The sequence below is a fragment of the Plecotus auritus genome (assembly GCF_963455305.1).
Source record: "Plecotus auritus genome assembly, chromosome: 1".
NCBI classification, from domain to species: Eukaryota; Metazoa; Chordata; class Mammalia; order Chiroptera; family Vespertilionidae; genus Plecotus; species Plecotus auritus.
The window spans coordinates 121,959,207-121,972,660 of NC_137770.1; the positions used below are offsets into that span (position 1 = coordinate 121,959,207).

At 42.4% G+C, this 13,454-nt stretch overlaps 1 protein-coding gene across 6 annotated transcripts in view; it reads left to right on the forward strand.

Moving 5' to 3' along the window:
• The window catches only part of PARP6 (poly(ADP-ribose) polymerase family member 6), a 47,097-nt gene that overhangs the window by 33,191 nt on the left and 452 nt on the right, over nt 1-13,454 (forward strand). For 5 of the 6 annotated variants that reach the window (XM_080669780.1, XM_080669783.1, XM_080669779.1 and 2 more), the window contains exons 21-23: nt 12,211-12,290; nt 12,673-12,736; nt 13,134-13,218. In XM_080669780.1, the coding sequence (XP_080525906.1) occupies nt 12,211-12,290; nt 12,673-12,736; nt 13,134-13,218 (229 nt within the window). The remainder of the gene's footprint in view (nt 1-12,210; nt 12,291-12,672; nt 12,737-13,133; nt 13,219-13,454) is intronic. The other variant, XM_080669784.1, reaches the window with a different exon arrangement.

Consider the following 13,454-nt stretch of genomic DNA (forward strand, 5'->3'; position numbering starts at 1 on the left):
GGGGAGACAAAGAAGCAGCCCGCATATGAAAGAAAAGCAGGCAGCACCAGAAAAGGAAGTAAACGAAATGGAGGCAAGCAACCTTCCAGAAAAAGAATTCAGAGAAATGGTCATAAGGTGGCTGAAAAGAATGGAAGACAAATTCGACAATATGAGCAAGAACCAAGAGGAAATGAAGAAGAACCAAGAAGAAATGAAAAATGACATCGCTGCTGTAAAGAACTCAATAGAAAGCATCAAGAGTAGACTAGAAGAAGCAGAGGACCGCATCAGTGAGCTAGAAGACAAGATGGAAAAAAAATACACAAGTAGAGCAACTTCTAGAAAAAAAAAAATTAAAAGGCAGGAGGAGAGTCTAAGGGAACTTTGGGACAACACGAAACAAAACAACATCCGCATAATAGGGGTTCCAGAAGGAAAGGAAGCTGAGCAAGGAATAGAAAACCTCTTTGAGCCAAAACCGGTTTGGCTCAGTGGATAGAGTGTCGGCCTGCGGACTGGGAGGTCCCGGGTTCGATTCCGGTCAAGGGCATGTAACTTGGTTGCGGGCACATCCCCAGTAGGGGGTGTGCAAGAGGCAGCTGATCGATGTTTCTCATCGATGTTTCTGACTATCCCTCTTCCTTCCTCTCTGTAAAAAATCAATAAAATATATTTAAAAAAAGAAAACCTCTTTGAAGAAATAATGACAGAAAATTTCCCTGATATAGGGAAGAAAAAACCCACACAAATCCAAGAAGCTCACAGAGTCCCAAGCAAAATGAACCCCAAAAGACCGACGCCAAGGCACATTATAATTAAATTGGCAAACACCAACGACAAAGTAAGAATCTTAAAAGCAGCAAGAGAGAGACAGAAAGTTACATACAAAGGAACCCCCATCAGACTAGCAACTGATTTCTCAACAGAAACTCATCAGGCCAGAAGGGAATGGAATGAAATATACAAAGTCATGAAAGGAAGGGTCTGAATCCAATAATACTGTACCCAGCAAGGCTGTCAATCAAAATTGAAGGTGAAATCAGGAGCTTCACAGACAAAAAAGGACTAAGGGAATTTATTACCACCAAACCAGCAATGCAAGAAATGCTAAAGGGTCTGCTGTAAAAAAAAAAAAGAAAGAAAGAAAGAAAGAAACAGGAAGCGAAGAAGTAACACAGGGGTAAAGAATAGGAATGGCGACAAATAAGTACCTATCAATAATAACTTTAAATGTAAATGGATTAAATGCCCCAATCAAAAGACATAGGGTAACAGATTGGATAAGAAAACACGACCCATATATCTGCTGTCTACAAGAAACCCACCTCAGAAAAAAAGACGCACACAGACTGAGGGTGAAGGGATGGAAAAAGGTTTTCCAGGCAAATGGAACTGAAAAAAAGCTGGGGTAGCAATACTTATTTCTGACAAATTAGATCTCAAACTGAAGGACATAACAAGAGATAAGGAAGGCCATTTCATAATACTAAAGGGAGCAATCCAACAAGAAGAAATAACTCTGGTAAACATATATGCACCCAATACAGGAGCACCCAAATACATAAAAAAAACTCCTGGAGGATGTCAAGGGAGAGATTGACAGCAATACAATCATAGTAGGAGACTTTAATACCCCACTATCACCATTGGACAAATCCTCTAAACAAAAAATCAGCAAAGAAACATCAATCCTAAATGACTCACTAGACCAGATGGAATTAATTGACATCTTCAGAACATTTCACCCCAAAGCCACAGAATATACATTCTTCTCAAGTGCACATGGGTCATTTTCAAAGATAGACCATATGTTGGGACATAGGCAAAGTCTCTTCAAATTCAAGAAGATAGAAATCATATCAAGCATCTTCTCAGACCACAGTGGCATAAAACTGGAAATCAACTACAATAAAAACAACCCAAAGAAATCAAACAACATGGAGACTTAACAGCATGCTATTAAACCATGACTGGGTTACCAGAGAGATCAAAGAAGAAATAAACATCATGACAACAAATGACAATGAAAACACTACAATCCAAAATCTATGGGACACAGCGAAAGCAGTCTTGAGAGGGAAGTTCATAGCTCTACAAGCTTACTGCAAAAAACAAGAAACAGGGGTAATAAATTACCTAACCCAACAACTCAAAGAGTTAGAAAAAGAGCAACAAGAAAAGCCCAGTGTAAGCAGAAGGAAGGAAATAATAAAGATCAGAGCAGAGATAAACGACATAGAGACCAAAGAAACAATACAAAAGATCAACAAAACCAAGAGCTGGTTCTTTGAAAGGATAAACAAGATTGATGAACCTCTAGCCAGGCTCACCAAGAAGCAAAGAGAGAGGACCCAAATAAGATCAGAAATGAAAGAGGTGAAATAACAACAGATCCCGCCGAAATACAAAGGATTGTTAAAAAATACTACGAACAACTCTATTCCAACAAACTGGACAACCTGGAGGAAATGGACATATTCCTAGAAAAATATAACCTTCCAAAACTCAATCAGGAAGAATCTAAACAGCTCAACATGCCAGTAACTATAGAAGAAATTGAAGCAGTCATCAAAGAGCTTCCGGCAAACAAAAGCCCGGGGCCAGACGGCTTCACAGGAGAGTTCTACCAAACATTCAAGGAAGAACTAAAACCTATCCTCCTCAGACTATTCCAAAAAATTCAAGAGGAAGGAACACTTCCAAGCTCCTTCTATGAAGCCAGCATCACCCTAATACCAAAACCAGATAAAGACAACACAATGAAGGAGAATTACAGGCCAATATCCCTCATGAATGTAGATGCCAAAATCCTCAATAAAATTCTAGCAAATAGGATCCAGCAGTACATCAGAAAGATCATACACCATGACCAAGTAGGGTTTATCCCAGGAATGCAAGGATGGTTCAATATCCGCAAATCAATAAATGTGATACATCACATAAACAAATTGAGAGATAAAAATCACATAGTCATATCAATTGATGCAGAAAAAGCATTTGACAAAATCCAACACCCTTTCTTGATAAAAACTCTCAACAAGGTGGGAATAGAAGGATCATACCTCAACATAATAAAAGCTATATATGATAAACCCACAGCTAACATCATACTCAATGGGCAAAAACTAAAACCATTTCCCCTAAGAACAGGAACAAGACAGGGATGCCCACTCTCACCACTCCTGTTTGACATAGTACTGGAAGTATTAGCCATTGCAATTAGACAAGAAGAAGAAATAAAAGGCATCCAAATTGGAAAAGAAGAAGTAAAGCTGTCCTTATTTGCAGATGACATGATATTGTACATAAAAAACCCGAAAGACTCCATCAAAAAACTAACCGACTTAATAAATGAATTCGGCAATGTAGCAGGATACAAAATTAACACCAAGAAATCTATGGCATTTCTATACACCAACAATGAACTTACAGAAAGAGAGACTAAAAAAGCAATCCCATTTTCCATCGCACCAAAAAAATTAAGATACTTAGGAATAAACCTAACCAAGGAGGTAAAAGACCTATATGTGGAAAACTACAGGACACTGAAAAAGAGATAGAGGAAGATGTAAACAGATGGAAGAACATACCATGTTCATGGATTGGTAGAATCAACATCATTAAAATGTCCATACTACCCAAAGCAATCTATAGATTCAATGCACTCCCCATTAAAATACCAACGGCGTATTTCACAGACCTAGAAAGAACTCTCCAAAAATTCATCTGGAATAAAAACAGACCCCGAATAGCCACAGCAATCCTGAGAAAGAAGAATAAAGTAGGAGGGATCTCAATACCAGATTTCAAGCTGTATTACAAAGCCACTGTCCTCAAAACAGCCTGGTACTGGCACAAGAACAGACATATAGATCAATGGAACAGAATAGAGAATACAGATATCGACCCAAACCAATATGCGCATTTAATATTTGACAAAGGAGGCATGAGCATACAATGGAGTCAAGACAGTCTCTTTAATAAATGGTGTTGGGAAAATTGGACAGATACATGCAAAAAAATGAAAGTAGATCACCAACTTACACCATACACAAAAATAAACTCAAAGTGGGTACAGGACTTAAATATAAGACGGGAAACCATAAAAATACTAGAGGAATCCACAGGCAGCAAAATCTCAGACATATGCCAAAAGAACTTTTTCAGTGATACTGCCCCTAGGGCAATGGAAGCCAAACAGAAAATAAACAAATGGGACTACATCAAAATAAAAAGCTTTTGCACAGCAAAAGAAACCATCAACAAAACAACAAGAAACCCCACTGTATGGGAGAACATATTTGCAAATGGTATCACTGATAAAGGTTTAATTTCCAACATCTACAGGCAGCTTATACAACTTAATAAAAGGAAGATAAAGGATCCAATAAAAAAATGGGCAACGGACCTAAATAGAATCTTTTCGAAAGAAGACAGAAGGAAGGCCAAGAGACACATGAAAACATGCTCAAAGTCACTAATTATCCGAGAGATGCAAATCAAAACAATGCGATACCATCTCACACCTGTCAGAATGGCTATCATCAACAAATCAACAAACGACAAGTGTTGGCGAGGATGCGGAGAAAAAGGAACCCTCGTGCACTGCTGGTGGGAATGCAGACTGGTGCAGCCACTGTGGAGAACAGTATGGAGTTTCCTCAAAAAACTGAAAATGGAACTCCCATTTGACCCAGTAATCCCACTCCTAGGAATATATCCTAAGAAACCAGAAACACCAATCAGAAAGGATATATGCACCCCTATGTTCATAGCAGCACAATTTACAATAGCTAAGATTTGGAAACAGCCTAGGTGCCCATCAGCAGATGACTGGATCAGAAAACTATGGTACATCTACACAATGGAATACTATGCTGCCGTAAAAAAGAAGGAATTACTACCATTTGTAGGCACTTGGATGGAATTAGAGAACATTATGCTAAGTGAAATAAGCCAGTCAATGAAAGAAAAATACCACATGATCCCACTCATTTGGGGATAATGAAAAACATTATAAACTGATGAACAAAAAGATAGTTACAGAGGCAGTAAAGCATCAAACAGACTGTCAAATTACAGTGGTAAGGTTAGGGAGAGGTGGGGGAAATAAGAGATCAACTGAAGGACTTGTATGCATGCATATAAGAGTAACCAACGGATGCAAAACATTGGGGGGTGAGGGCATGTATGGGAGTGGGGTGGGGGTGGGGGGCAATGGTAAGATATGTACACATATAATACCTTAATAAAAATTTGAAAAAAAAATCAAATCATCGACTTGGAATATAAGGAAGCAAGAAAAAAAAATCAGAACAAGAAAAAAGAACCCCCCCCCCCAAAATGAGGGTAGTGTAAGGAGTCTCTGGGACAACTTCAAGCATACCAACGTTTGCATCATGGGGGTGCTGGAAGGAGAAGAGAAAGCAAGAAATTTGAAAAAATAATTACAGAAAACTTATATTGGTGAAGGAGCCCTAACCGGTTTGGCTCAGTGGATAGAGCGTCAGCCTGCAGACTGAAGGGTCCCAGGTTCTATTCCGGTCAAGGGCATGTACCTTGGTTGCGGGCACATCTCCAGTGGGAGGTGTGCAGGGGGCAGCTGATCGATGTTTCTCTCTCATCGATGTTTCTAACTATCTCTCTCCCTTCCTCTCTGTAAAAAATCAATAAAATATATTTTTTAAAAAAAATTGGTGAAGGAAACAGACATGAAGTCCAGGGATTGCAGAGTTCCAAACAAAATGAACCCAAAGATATCCACAGCAAGACACGCTATAATTAAAATGCAAAAGGTTAAAGACAATCTTAAGAGCAGTAAGAGAAAAGCAGTTACCTACAGGAGAGCTCCCATAAGACTGACTGTCAGCTGGTTTTTCAAAAGAAACTTTGCAACCCAGCCGGCATGGCTTAGTGGTTGAGCATTGACCTATGAACCAGGAAGTCATGGTTCAATTCCTGGTCAGAACACATGCCCGGATTGCAGGCTCAATCCCCAGTAGGGTGCATGCAGGAGGAAGCCAATTGATGTTTCTTTCATTGGTTTCTCTCTTTACCTCTCCCTCTCTCAAATCAATAAAGATACATTTTTTAAAAGAAAACGTTTTTTAAAAAGAAACTTTGCAGGCCAGAAAGGAGTGGCAAGAAATATTCAAAGTGATGAAAAGCAAGGACCTACAACCAACATTACTCTATCCTGTAAAGCTGTCATTTAGAATTGATGGACATATAAAGAGCTACCAGCCAAGAAAAACTAAAGGAGTTCATCACCACCAAACCAGTCTTACATGAAATGTTAAAGGGTCTTCTTTAAGAAGAAAAAAAGATAAAAATATGAACAATAAAATGGTGATAAATACATATCAACAATTGAAACTACAAATAAAATGAACAAGCAATAGAACAGCCTCATAGATACAGATAATTTTTTGTTAGTTGCCAGATGGGAGGAGGGTTTGTGAGAATGGCAAAAAAGGTGAAGTGATTAAGAAGTACAAATCTGTTGTTACAGAATAGTCATGGGGATGTAAAGTACAGCATAGGGAATCCTATCTAATAAAAGAGTAATATGGAAATTGACCATCACTCCAACACAAGATGGCCAGCAGGGGAGGGCAGTTGGGAGGGATCAGGACAGCAGAGGGGGGGACCAGGCTTGCAAGGGAGGGCAGTTGGGGGCGATCAAGCCTGCAGGGGAGGGCAGTTAGGGGTGACCAGGCCTGCAGGGGAGGGCAGTTGGGGGCGACCAGACCTGCAGGGAAGGGCAGTTAGGGGCAATCAGGCTGGCAGGGGAGCAGTTAGGCATCAATCAGGCTGGCAGGGGAGTGGTTAGGGGGTGATCAGGATGGCAGGCAGAAGCGGTTATGGGCAATCAGGAAGGCAGGCAGGCAAGCAGTTGGGAGCCAGCAGTCCTGGATTGTGAGATGGATGTCCGACTGCCCGTTTAGGCCCAATCCTGGTAGGATTGGGCCTAAACGGGCAGTCAGACATCCTTTGAGGGGTCCCAGATTGGAGAGGGTACAGGCTGGGCTGAGAGACACCACCCCACCCCCACCCCCGTGCGTGAATTTTGTGAACCAGGCCTCTAGTCTATACTAATAAAAGGGTAACATGCTAATTAGACCAGATAAACTGGACATCCTTATGGACAAAGCCACAGCAGCTACTAGGGCCGAGGAGGACCGGCAGCCACGACGGCCAGGAGTGGCAGCAGCAGTGGGGTGGTGGGGGTGGCACCTTCCCCTGATTGGTCTAGTCGCCTCCCGCAGAGGGAGGCCAGCATGGGGAGCGGGCCTAAGCCATCAGTAGGACATCCCCTGAGGGCTCCCGGACTGTGAGGGGGCAGGCTGGGCTGAGGGTCACCCCCCACCCCAGTGCATGAATTTTCGTGCACTGGGCCTCTAGTATAGTCAGTAATATTCTAATAACTAGGTGTGGTGCTGGATGGGTTTAGGATTTATTGGGGTGATTACTAGTTAAGTTATGTAATGTCTGGTCACTGGGGTGTACACCTGAAAGTAAAGGTGTATGTCAACTGTAATTGAAAATGAAAATGATTTAAAAAATAAGCAGATGACATGAACAGGTATGTCACTGAAGAAATGACAAAAAAATGTGAAAAGCTGCTCAGCCACTATTAAGTAAAATCAAGACCAAATGACTTACCATTTTAACACCCAAATGGATTAGCAAAAATTAAGAAATCTGATAATACCTCTGATTGTACCAGAGTTATTGGTCATCACGATTTCTTTTATTGCTTATCCTATATAATAAAAGGGTAATATGCAAATGACCAAACAGTGGAAGGACAGGTCGCTATGACACGCACGGAACACCAGGGGGCAGACGCTCCACGCAGGAGCTGCCCCCTGGTGGTCAGTGTGCTCCCACAGGGAGAGTGCTGCTCAGCCACAAGCTGTGCTGGTGGCTGGTGAACACAGCGGCCTGCCTCCAGCAGCACTAAGGATATCCAACTGCTGCTTAGGCTCCAGCTAAGGCTCCTCGCGGGGACCAGGCCTAAGTCATTAGTCGGACATCCCCCAAGGGCTCCCGGACTGCAAAAGGGTGTAGGTCAGGCTGAGGGGGACCCCCTCCCCAGTGCATGACTGTCATGCACTGGGCTTCTAGTGGGGATATAAATTAGTATGACCCCAGCCGAAACCGGTTTGGCTCAGTGGATAGAGCGTCGGCCTGCGGACTGAAAGGTCCCGGGTTTGATTCCGGTCAAGGGCATGTACCTTGGTTGCGGGCACATCCCCAGTGGGAGGTGTGCAGGAGGCAGCTGATCGATGTTTCTCTCTCATCGATGTTTCTAGCTCTCTATCCCTGTCCCTTCTTCTCTGTGAAATATCAATAAAATATATTAAAAAAAAAAATTAGTATGACCCTTAGTTGTTAAATTTGGTGATAATTTAAAGCTGAGAAATTTTATCCCATTGACCCAGCATTTTCATTCCTGTGTATGTGCATCCAAAGATGTGTACAAAAATGTTCAAAGCAATACTGTTTGCAACAGCAAATCTTGGAAATAACCCAAATTAGGAGAATGCATGCATTTTAATACATACTCATGATTGACTCTTCAGCAATGAGAATGAATGAACAGTGGCATTCAACATCATGGAAAGATCTTAGTAATAAGTTGAGGGGGAAAAAGGCAAGCCCAAAAGACTATGCTACCTTTTTTTTATGTTCAAAAGCAAATAAAATTAAACATTAGGCATGTGCGTGTATGTTTCTGTGTGTGATAAAACTAAAGAAATTTCAGGATGGTGGTTACCTCCCAAAGGGGATGCAGGTAGTTGGGTTAGGATAGCAGCACATAGATGTAAGTCATTGGTAATGTTTTAGTTGTTAGATTTAGTTCTTAGGTTGGATCTGAAGATATTCATTGTCCTATCCTATATAACAAAAGGTTAATATGCAAATCGATCGAATGGTGGAACAACTGGCCGCTATGACACACACTGATCACCAGGGGGCAGATGCTCAATGCAGAAGCTGCCTTCTGGTGGTCAGTGTGCTCCCACAGGGGGAGCGTCACTCAGCCAGAAGCTGGGCTCATGGCTGGCGAGCACAGCGGCAGTGGCGGGAGCCTCTCCTGCCTCTGCAGCAGTGCTAAGGACCCCTCGGGGGATGTCCGACTGACGGCTCAGGCTGCTCCCTGGCAGGCGGACATATCCCAAGGGATCCCAGACTGCGAGAGGGTGCGGGCCGGGCTGAGGGACCCCTTCCTCCCCCGGACCTCTAGTTAAATATGTAACAGTGTGTCATGAACCAAATATTAGGATTAATCCGCACAGGGTAAGTTCCCAATAAGTATTTGTTAAATGCGTACATGGATCTCATTCTGTGTGCCTGGTGTCTAAAGTAGGGTGGGGTTGGGGTATTCTTTTTGGCTTATTTGTCTAGGTTCCTCAATTTTTATCTTTATCACAGCCTGAGCTTGCCTCTAATTAAGCTCTTATTATTTTCCAAATAGTGAAATTCTCCTGGTTCTCAGTGCCCACAAGATTCTTTCTTCCTATCTATTTTCTCCCTATTCTCTCCCTCTGTTGCTGGCCTCTGCTTACCACTAAGTACCTGAATGCCATTAGTTTTCAGATGGAGCCAGGTCTTTACCGACTTCTTCTCTTTCTCATCACTTTACTGATTACTTAAAAACATCATATGATACCATCCTTCTCAAAAAGGTCAATTGACTATATATACAAAATACCATAGGATTTTAGTATTAGAGTTGTAGGTCATCTTGTCCAATCTCTATTATTATTTAGATAAGAATGCTGAAACTCGGAGATATTAAGTGACTTTGCAGTCATACAGCTGAGTAGCAGAGCTAAGACAGGAATCCAGATCTCCTAACTTTTGGGACAGTGTTCTAACCATTATATTAGACTGACAGGGTAGGCTTTGCTTGAATGACTGACTCCATGAGGGCCCCATAGATATTTGAGCCTATATAACAGTGGGTGGAATGTATGCAAGTGTCCAACTTAATGTAGTTAACTCTAGAATTTGATCAACTTTATCTTATTGCATGTTTCCTTCCACCCTATTTTGCTCTGCTTTTCTTTGTTCTTAGGGTAGGATCCTTAGCCAGCAGCATTGGGTGCCTTCTGGGAGCAGTATAGTGAGCATCGCTTTGACTAGCAGAGCCTTCAATGACTTGGCCAGAATATGCACATTAAAATGAGGACCAGTGAGAAAGGACATAGTAAACTCCATCTATTTAGTCCTGTTTAGAGACTTGGAATAAGTATATACGCCAGACATAGAACATACAGGGATTATTCTAGCCATCATGTTCTTAAGGTCTGGTCTTGGGAAACTGACTGAAGATCACTGGGGCAGTATGGACAGGACAGTGTGCAACAGGATTGGGATGGGACAGGATTTACATTATAAGGACCATCTCTAAGAACAGCCATAGAAATCAAATTGTTCTTTTCTATCCTCTGGGGCAGTGGTCGGCAAACTCATTAGTCAACAGAGCCAAATATCAACAGTACAACAATTGAAATTTCTTTTGAGAGCCAAAAACCGACTTCTGCACATGGGCCACGAAGTTTCAATCGCACTGTACATGCGCGCCTGCACGTGGTATTTTGTGGAAGAGCCACACTCATGGGGCCAAAGAGCCGCATGTGGCTCGTGAGCCTCGGTTTGCCGACCACTGCTCTGGGGTATAACCTAAATAAGAATTACACTCAGAATCTTGCACTGAAATACCCAGGCTAAGAAGTCATGTTTAGATGCAGAGCTAAACCTAGTTCAGGCTAATGGAGAAGGTGGAAATGCGTAGTGAGTGTCTGTAAGAGGAAGAAATTAGCCATTAAAGTCTTGAAGCTCTCCTGGCCCTGAATTGAATATTCGGGCCACAATTCTATCATAGGACTTTAGTGTGAGTGCGTGATGAATTTACAGCCTGATCAGTAAAGAATGTTGTCCAGTGGTTATCATTCCCACAGCAGCACCATGGCTATCACAAGACCAAAAATTGAAGCAGAGTGGAGTTAGTAATAATAGAAAGTTCCAGGGTGGAATGTTTGATAAGGGAATGGTTGATAAGGGCTCTGCTTACGGCCTGTAATGATAGCATAATTCTCTATCTTCCTCTCAGTCTCATACACACACACACACACACACACACACACACACACACACACACACGAGAGTCTGTGATAAGGCTGCCTTGTGTTAAAGCTGAGCATAGAGATTGAAGTCCTAATCACAGGCAAGAAGAGTTGGGAGCAGGAGCACACAAGCACTGTTTTGTATCTAAGAAAAATCCAAAATGAGTCCATAAATGGTTATAAATAGGATTATTCATTGGTAGGTAAGGATGGTGAAAGATTTATGGATTTAGATAGGGTGGAAACGAGGGAATTGGCACCACTTCCTAAAGTGTGGGGACTTTCTGAAGGAAGCATGATTCTTCAAGTTGTTTGCCATTGTGATTATCTGGAAAATCAGTTATTCCTTAACTGCTATGCTTTCTCCCTTTTCTCTTGAAAGACTCTGGTCACAGTGTTTTATCTAACTTTGAGATTAGAACAGATCTGACTTGCTCTGCTTGCTTCCTCTCTACACATTTCACTCAGCCTGACATTTGATCTGAAGTGCTGATGTCACCACTGTCTTGGGGACCTCATTCATCTCATTTCATGTGTTACTCCCCTATCATAGAACCCTTCAGTGATTCCCTGATGTTCTCAGGATGAACTCTAGTTGCCTTAACATGGCTACAAGGCCTGCTTGAACTGATCCTAGCTCACCTCTTAGACATCATCTCTTGCCATTCCTCTGCCATTGACTATACTCTGTACAAACTAAGGCATACTGATTTTTTCACTCCAAACCTTCTATATCCTATTACCTCTGCCCAGAACATTGCCCCCTCTTCATATAAATTCCTCATCCTAGAGTTCTCACCCTAGCTATCACCAGGAAGCCTTCTTCAGACCTCTAGGCGAGGTTCCTTCTCTGCCTCTGACTTACACAGTGCTCTCTATTGTCCCCATCACAACACTTGGCATATTGTTTTGTAATTACCTGTTCTTTGCAGTACTCTCGACCAGACTAAATTTTGTGAGGAAAGATGTCTTGTTTGTTTTATTCACTGCTGTATTTCCAAGTGTCTAGCTCAGTGCCTGACAGTAGGCACTTGAGTAAATGTTTGATTAAGGAATGGGTGAATTAACTGGTTTTGTTGTTCTATGACAGGAATGGGAAAAGGACAGCACAGGATGCCCTCCAAGGATGAGCTGGTCCAGAGATATAACAGGATGAATACTATCCCCCAGGTATTAATACTTGGCCCTGTTCCAGTGAGTCAGTACACTTCTCCTGGGATAAGTTTCAGTTACAGAGATGGATGGGAAAACAATGGTGGGGGTGGTGGGTAGTTTGAAGATCATTTGAAGGAATCAGGTACATTCTAAGATGAACATGCTTCCAGTCATAAGTGGCTTTAGTCATAACTATGAAAACAGAGACTGAGTTTATGAAAAAATGCAGTGACATGTTATTGTAAAGATGGAAGCTGTGGACTCATCCAGACTGGTTGTTGTTGTTTTTTTTGCGGGGGGAGGGTGGCTGGAAGCCCAGGATATCCCTGATCCCACCCATCATCAGCAAACCAGCCTCTATAACAGTCCACCTGGCCCTGCTCTCTTTCTCTTCCAGACCCGATCCATTCAGTCAAGGTTCCTGCAGAGTCGGAATCTAAACTGTATAGCACTTTGTGAAGGTAAGTAGCTCAACCAGTCCCTGTTTTTCTAGGTCCCCAACCTAGTATATATACACTTTATATTTTTATTGATTTCAGAGAGGAAGGGAGAGGGAGAGAGATAGAAACATAAATGATGAGAGAGAATCATTGATTGGCTGCCTCCTGCATGTCCCACACTGGGGATTGAGGCCACAACTTGGGCATGTGCCCTGTCTGGGAATCGAATCATGACCTCCTGGTTCATAGATCAACGCTCAACCACTGAGTCACACTGCTGGGCCCAACCTTTCTTTTTGGTGCAACTAATGGTGCATGATCGAGCCAAGGGTGATGTTGAAGCATCATGTCTTCCCTTCCCTGCCTGGACTCTGACCTAAGCATTATATATATATAACTTCTGACCCCCTCTTCTCAGTCATTACATCTAAAGACCTCCAGAAGCATGGGAACATCTGGGTGTGCCCTGTGTCTGACCATGTCTGCACACGGTTCTTCTTTGTGTAAGTCTAGGAGGGTACCTTGGGGATTACTCTGAGGAGAGAGGGTGGGGGTGTGCTGTCGTGTGACTACTGTTATCTTAGACTTGCCCCTGGTTACCTGAGTGCAGCTGGCACTGGGACTTTCCCCTTGGAGGTTGGGGATGCCTATATATCTGGGTCTGTTTAGAGGAAACCAGGTAAGTTGAATCTCTTCCACCCTAAGGAGAACCAAGAAAGTGTTTTTATTTATAGGATGG